Source organism: Solanum tuberosum, unplaced genomic scaffold (genome assembly GCF_000226075.1).
Source record: "Solanum tuberosum cultivar DM 1-3 516 R44 unplaced genomic scaffold, SolTub_3.0 scf00036, whole genome shotgun sequence".
NCBI lineage: Eukaryota > Viridiplantae > Streptophyta > Magnoliopsida > Solanales > Solanaceae > Solanum > Solanum tuberosum.
Window position 1 is genome coordinate 673,461 of NW_006238960.1, and position 8,210 is coordinate 681,670.

The 8,210-nt window shown below is 35.0% G+C and overlaps 1 protein-coding gene across 1 annotated transcript; it reads right to left on the reverse strand.

Moving 5' to 3' along the window:
- Window positions 1–1,590: 1,590 nt before the first annotated feature.
- Window positions 1,591–7,010, reverse strand: LOC102605588 (U5 small nuclear ribonucleoprotein 40 kDa protein). The gene is made up of 2 exons (XM_006342241.2): window positions 6,852–7,010; window positions 1,591–2,867 (listed from the first exon to the last, which is right to left on the reverse strand). The coding sequence occupies exon 2, from the start codon at window positions 2,847–2,849 to the stop codon at window positions 1,827–1,829; it is 1,023 nt and encodes a 340-aa protein (XP_006342303.1). The 5' UTR covers window positions 2,850–2,867; window positions 6,852–7,010; the 3' UTR covers window positions 1,591–1,826.
- Between the last annotated feature and the right edge of the window lie 1,200 nt (window positions 7,011–8,210).

Here is an 8,210-nt window from a genome sequence, read left to right on the forward strand (position 1 = left end):
GGTAATTACTACTCTAGCAATATCACCAATTCCATTTACCATATGGCTTTCCAAATAGGTCCTTGCTCGACAAAAGCAATAAATTGAAGAACAAAGATGATAAATGATAAGACAAAAGTAATAAATTGAAGTATAAAGACAATTAATAAAAAGACAAAAAAAAAAAAGAACAAAAGGAGCACTAGTCCATGCAAACTAAGGGGCATCTCGGGTAAATAGTTTTGGCCGCCTAAATATTTTCGAAATCAATATGGGAGGGGGCAATTTCACGTAAATATTTTAATTTTAAGGTGTATTTTGTGTAGATTTCCAAAATATAACTCAATTTGAAAGACCCAAAACCGAAAAATCGAATCGTTGTTCATAACGAAACTAAACTAAATTTAGTATTGTTAGCAAAATGGACAAATTGAAAAAAAAAACGGCTATTAGTAGTAATTGAAGTTAGTACTCAGAATAAACTTCCCTAATTTTGTTTACTAATTCCAAAGATTTAAATTTAGGTGAGATTAAAGAAACTTGTACAATGAATAATGATGGCAATGGGGCGGGCGGGGTAGGTTTAAGGTGATGCGGGGCGGAACGGGTTTAAGGTTGTGCGGGGCGGAACGGGTTTAAGGTTGTGCGGGGCGGGTGAGATACGGGCCAGGTTGAAGTGGGTTTTTAAAAAACTAATGTGGGAGGGTTTGCAGGTATATGTGATTTTATGTGGGTTCAAGCTTAATTTTAACTCTTTACATGTTATAAGAGTGATATAGAACATTATGTATTAAGATAATTTCTTTAAAGCTACTAACATATTTAAGATAGTAAATGAAAATGGTTCAATAAAAACTAATACAATTTGTTACATGTCTCCCAATTGACCTCTAAAAAAATTAAATTTGTAAGTCACTATCCTATTAAATTAATACAACTTAATGAAAAATGAATTTACTTGTATGAATTTTGTTTTTAGTATCAAACTTAACTAGAAAAAGAAAATATTATAAAAATTATGTGGGGCGGGTTGAAAAGGAAAAAGGTTGTTATGCAAGGCGAGGAGGGGCAGGTTAAAAATTTTGCGGGTTAAGCTCAACCAGCTCCGCTCCGCACCACTCTATTGCCATCCCTAACAATGAATTTACCTCTCCTTAATGTATCAGGTAAAATCTAAAGGGTATATATTAAAGGGTGAACCTCAACTTCACATTTTGCTTCTTTTAAACACGACTACAAAGCCACTATGAACACTTAAAATCAAAATGAAAACAATTCACTAATCACCATAAATAATCTTCTTTTTTAATAACTAAACAAAGCAATGTCTTTAATAACCAAAGTTACAACATTCAGAGTTTCTGGTCTACAAGGCAAAATATAGAGTGCATACCTAGTTGTATTTAGGACCGTTATGTAAAAATAGTTGAAGTTTATATATGTAACCTCAAACATGCACTAGTGAGTTGAAAATCGTAGGTCAACTTTGATTTGAATGCTTCAATAGATGTGTATACTATTCTTAAATGACAGTTTACAGTTACTATGGAATATATATTTATCACATAACCTTAGAAGGAGAGGGATGATGTAGCAGCAATACTTTCAGTCTTCAGGCCAAAGTTTAAATACTGAATTCAACAACAAAAAAGTAAATAAAGTGACTACCCAATCACCAATAAAATCTATCAACTACTCCAAATGAAGCAAGCATATCACGATATCTCAGTTCAAATGTTCGCCCATAGTGTGACACAAACTTCGATTACAACTTCATAAATCCTCACCTACTTCCCAAATCTCATCCTAAATATTTAGCTCAAGGTTAGACAAGGTAGTAATACCAATCAAATCTCACCAAGATACATCTGTTTGTCACTACTGCAAGATCCAACAATTGGTTCATTAGGATGAAAAACACATTCATTAACACATCCAGTGTGTCCAGGGAGCTTATACAGGATCCGCCTAGATGTTGTGTCCCAAACATAAACCATGCGATCAGAACTCCCACCTGTTACCTTACTTCCATCAGGCGACCAACTACATTTCAGCAAGTTCTTTTCAAAATTGTGTTGGTGGCCTTCCAAGATCTTAACACATCGATTTTGGGGCGCATAAGGGCGCATGTCCCATATGCGGAGTGTGCAATCCATGGCATTAGTAAGAAGATAAGACCCATCAGGACTCAGCTGCATACCAGTTATAGTATCTTGATGGCCTTGAAGAGTCATAGTTACTTCACACCTTCGTAAATCCCACAATTTCACATCATTGTCAATACCACCTGTGCAGATTTTATCGGAGGCATCAGAGAAACTGACGGCAGTAATTTGAAATTTGTCTGGAAATGTTTGTATGGCTCCTCTTTGGCGCATATCCCAAAGTTTAGCAGTGCCATCATCAGATCCGCTGACAATAAGAGGAGGGCCCCTACGAGCTGGGCAGCATGAGTTAACAAATGAGGAATGTTCAGCCATTTTCTTTATTTGTTTCCCTGTTTCTACATCCCATGCCCTAACAGTCTTATCGGGGCTAGCTGATACTATTGTTGATCCATCAGTAGTCCATTGAACATCAAGAACTGCATTTTTGTGCCCTTTCAAGACCATAAAATTCTTGCAATCACCATGTACATTCCAAAGAAAGATTTCTTTGTCATGTGAACCAGATGCAATGATTGTTCCTGCTGGATTGAACTTCATAGTATATACTGCACTTTGATGTCCAGATAGCAACATAATTGGTGACTCCAAGCTTGATGTCCGTGGTTTTCCATTTGGTCCAAGTCCTTGGGGACCGCTAGGAAGCACAGCAGACAACTCCATTGGCCTTGGCCCCATAACTGACAAAGCACTTTCAGTTTGCATCTTGGTCTTCACTTGCACCTAAAATATTCAAGATAGTTCAGCTAACAATTACAAGAAATACAATAGGAAACATAAAGCTGCAGATATAGAACTACAAAAGTTAATATAGAGCTGCTTGTCTAATTACTCAAGGCTTCAATTTGAGAGATATTCCTACAATAATCTCGAGACTATGGGAACAAAAAAGTGTCGTGATATGGACTAGTAGAAGGGGAGTGAATTTGAGCCCAATATGGAAGTGAAGTCTCAAGTTTGCTGAAGTGGAGGCCCAAGTAGTTATATTAATAAATTCCTATTTACGGTAATTTTAAATCAATTAATTAATTTCAGTATTTGCTTAATGATCCGTTGTATTTGCCTTTTTCTTTATAACAAAATGCCACGTTGCACCTGTAGGATAGCTAGTCGTTGCCTTTATTAGCAGTTGAACAGGATTTCTGTTTTTAATCAATATATATATATATATATATATATATATATATGAATATCCAATTTCTTTCTCAATTCTTTTCTGCCTTAGAATAAATCTATTTTCTCTCGTGTTAATCACACATTTAGCTACTCAGCACTCAAATCGTGACAGTGGTATCAGAGCCATTCGATTCTCAGGAAAACAATGACTGAAAATCAGAAATTCAAAGGTTTAGAAGAGGGTAGTAAGAAGTTGGAGACTCAGCTTCAATCCATTGCAGCTGATACTTCTAAAAAATTTGAATCTCTCGAATCTAACCAGAAATCGTTCTCCTCTCAACTGCAAGAAACACGAGACTAACAAGAGGCTGGAACTGATTATTTCACACCTCGAAACAGCTTGACGCGCTGAGGCTCCACCTGTGTTACCACAATCTCCACAGTCCGTAGCTTCAAGTGTTCAAGGTTACATGACTATTTACAATGCTGGCCAAGGATCGAACATGCGAGTTCAGGTATCCCCATCTTCGACTACTACTAGTTATCCAGTTGAAAGGGGTTTTACATCTCCTCCACTATTTTCCCCAGATGGTTCACCCCTGCATCCACATGTTGCGAGTACTGTCTCATTGGGGTTGACTGCTCTCTTTGTAGCTACTACGGCAACCCCGATGATCCATACGAATCCCAATGAGCCCCCGCTGCTTCCTCTACCCATGTGAAACACTTTTGTCCACAACCATGAAAATACTTCCAAGCCAAAATCAATTTCCCAGAGTTCAATGGGACAAATCCCAAGGGGTGGTTACGCAAATGTGAGCAGTTTTTCAAAATATACCAAGTCCCAGACCAAAATAAATTGAGTTATGCATCAGTTCAATGAGGGAGAAGACTGATGTGTGGTTCAGCAGCTACATCTTTAGAGAAGAGGGGCACTAATTGGTAGACGTTTTGTGTAGAAGTGTGTCACAGATTTGGCAATGTCAGATCTATGGACAATGTGGATAAATTTAACAACCACAAACACACTGGTAGTGTAGATAATTACCAGGAGAAGTTTGCTGAAATGAACCTATATCTTGTTGGTTAATCCATTGCTTAATGAAAGTCACTTCATATCCAGCTATATCAGGGTTGAAATCTGAAATTAAACCTTTGGTTGGTATGGTAAACCCCACTTCTTTGATGGATGCCCTCGAAATTGCTAAAGCCTATGGAACTTCCTTCAGGGCTTTATCCAGGTCAATTCCACTCAGAATTCCCTCATTTCAGTTCTTCCCTAAGTTGCTCGGACTCTTCTTCATTTCTGGTACCCCACCCGTGTCGACACGACATCAGTGTGGGTGTGGGATCCATACCCGATCTGGTCACAACCTGTTTTGGGTACTTTGACCAAATTTGAGGAAGAAATTCTGGAGACTCAATGATTTCTATAATCAAAACAAAAAACTAAGGTAAAATTGAAGAAAATGAAATACATTGTATATATAATTTTTTACTGTCACTCCCTTTCCTTTTTTTTCCTCCTGTTGTAATGCCCTCCCAGCAAAATCAGGGAACAAACCCTTTAAGCTATCTAATCTCAACCAATTGTCCTTCCAAAAGGAAGTCTTGTGACCATTTCCAACTTTAACAGTGGTGTGGTTCTTCATAAAAGGACAGTGTACTCTAATTGATCTCCACACACTAACCCCATATGGGGTATTGACTTCCTTTGTCATCCACCTATACTTCTCACCATAATTGATTTCAATAACCTTACACCAATATGCCTGAGGTTCTTGTGAATATCCCCAGAGCTATTTCAATATGAGAGCCTTACTATGTAGCTTGAGATTTCTAATGCCAAACCCCCCTTGTTTTTTTTTCAAAGCACTTTGTTCCATTTGACTAGATGGACTGTTTAATCAGTTTCCTTATTACCTTTCCACAGAAAATCTCTCCTAATCTTGTCCAACCACTGTATGATACCATCTAGGACCGGGAAGATGGACCTCAAGTAGGTGGGAAGAGCATCCAACACTGAATTTATAAGGGTTACTCTGACTCCTAAAGATAAATATTGTGACTTCCATCTGGATAACTTCTTTTCACACTCTTCCATCACAGATCTTCAAATGCTCATGTAATTTGATTTGGCTCCCGAAGGCATTCCAAGATAGGTGGTAGGTAAAGCTCCTACTTCCTCTCCTAGAATCCTAGACAACTCCTCTATGTTGTTAACCTCATTAATAGGGAACAAAAGACTCTTCCTCCAATTTATGTGCAATCTAGAGACACCTTCAAATAACATCAGGATTGACCTCAAGATCAAAAATTGGCCTTCATCAGCATCACAAAAGATTAAAGTATCATCTGCATACTAAAGATGTGTGACTACCAAGATTGGTGTAGAATTAGAATTTGTTGCCACCTCAAATACAGTTAGTGTTCCTTGCTACCTTGATCATATTTTTTAAATCCTCCACGACTATAACAAACACTAAAGGGGACAAAGGATCCCCCTGCCTCAGACCTCTTTGAGGTGGGAAAAAACCTTCTAGTGCTCCATTAATCAGAACAGAGAATTTGACAATTGAAATGCATGGATTGGGTATATTTAAAATTGAAGCCTTACACAAACACGCAACTATTGCATTGAGGAGCAATTTTGAAGTTAACATCTAAGTTCTATGGTCCATACATAGTGATCAAGAAGCTAAGTGTTGTGGCTTATGAATTGAAACTACCTACAACAGCAATGATCCACCCAATTAATAAACAAACACTCAAAAAGAGTAATTTACGAATTTCTCAAAGTTCCAAGCAAATCCATAACTATACTTATATTGAAGCTGCTGGTGAACATTCAGATTAGTAGAAAAATGGAAGAAAGGACAAAACTGAACATTATTATATACCCAAGTAACTGGAGGAAATAAAATTTAGCATATGCATCACATCAAGTCATCAACTCAAATTGTTATAACAATAATCAAACCAGCAAGCTTTTATCCAAAATCAAGCTATAAAAATTCTAACAACCAATGACTTTAAACAAATATTCTCAGCTTGAAGAGATCAAGAAGCCAAACATATGGTCTTAATAACATGAAATCTAAACAGTAGCAAGTTAATATGTATTATCATAGCAGAACAGATATAATAAAATTAACACATGCAAAATGAAAACCTTTAGCAACTGGAAATGTTTGAGAGGTGCCACCCGATTAAGCATTCACTGGGAATTTTGAACAGAAACTAGGCCAAAATTAAGGATATTTCATTCAAACTATATCATATCGTATCTAACTATAAACATGGCAGCATTCAACAAAACAAAACAAAACGAGATCATAGAAGTAAAAAAAATTCAGCCATACAAACAGATATTGCAATCATAGTCAAACAATTATGAATTTCTATAACTTAATAGGCAACCAAGGAGAGATTTAGACAATAGCATTATAGGTTTCAGATTCAGCTAAAATTTAGAATTCTAAACCAAACAAATGACAGTTGAAACTAATACATACAAGCCTGAAACACAAGTGCTCAAACTTAAGAAAGATTGGAATAAGAAAAGATAGGACATAAAGTAAACAGTAATACCTTTTCTTCAGGGCAGCGCCTGGGACGATAACGAGCTTGAAAAGGAAAGAGCAAAGCTTAGATTCAAACGATTTTCACACTCTTTTCGCTTCTCTATTTCGGGTAAAACCCAAACAATCACTCGACAAGGGGCTTTAAAGAGGAGAAATTAGGGCTTCAAATTTCATTTCGAATTTAACCATATGGATTGCCATTCTGGCCAAAATTGACTTACAAATATAGACAAATTACATTAATCGGTGAAATCGGCTAAACATTAAATAACACAAATTAATATTAATTATTTAATCAACCATCTTCTTAATTTTAACAAAATAAAACAATTGACTTATTCTAAACTAATTAACTCAAAAATATAATCATAATTAAACTAAACTAATTGACAAGATATTTAATTAAAAACAAAACTTTTGACACAATTTTCTAATATTTATAAAAAGTATTAATTATATACATGATTTAAATATATAGAAATATATATACATATACACTATTTAGAAAAGACAAAATCTCTTTAAAAATAATTTGAAAATATTTTGAATTATATAAAATCTAATTATTTCAAATTGTTTGAAATTAAAGAAACTCGATGATTAATTTATATTGAGGAGGGTCAAAATCGGGTGTCGACAATTATGATTTTCCACCTTGAAGAATGATCATTAGTCAATATATATATATATATATATATATATATATGGTATCATTAAGGTTTCTTGTTCAGAAATCATAGTATCATTAGTCAATGATACTATGAGAGTTAGTATCATTGACTAATGAGTAATTTTTGAACAAGAAACCTTAATGATATCATAAAATATATAAACTCTTATAGTATCATTGACTAATGAGTAATTTCTGAATAAGAAATCTTAATAATACCACAACAATATATATGTTTTTATAGTTCTTCCGTATTTTAAATAAGATTATTTTTGTTTGTATTTTGTTTTCATATTAGAGCGTGACTAAGTCATGTATGATTTTACCGTACGATGATATTGTCAAGTAGTAATTACTTTTGTGCGCAATATGTACGTAGACAGCAAGTGAACATTTAGTTGAGCATGAAATTAAGGTTGTAGGGAATAATCGAATGAGTAAAGAATACTTCTATCCATCAATATCAATAAAATGTAATTTAGGCCAAAACAACGACCAACTATGTATTTATTACATAAATAAATAAATAAATAAATAAATAAAAGGACGATTTGTACATAGAATAGAGTGGAGATAGACTACGGGCCCGTTTGGCCATAGATTTCCCAAGTAAAACTTGGGAAAAAATTTGGCAAATATTGTTTGTCCATACACTTTCTCATTATTTGGCAAATTTTTTTGGCAAATAACCCAAAT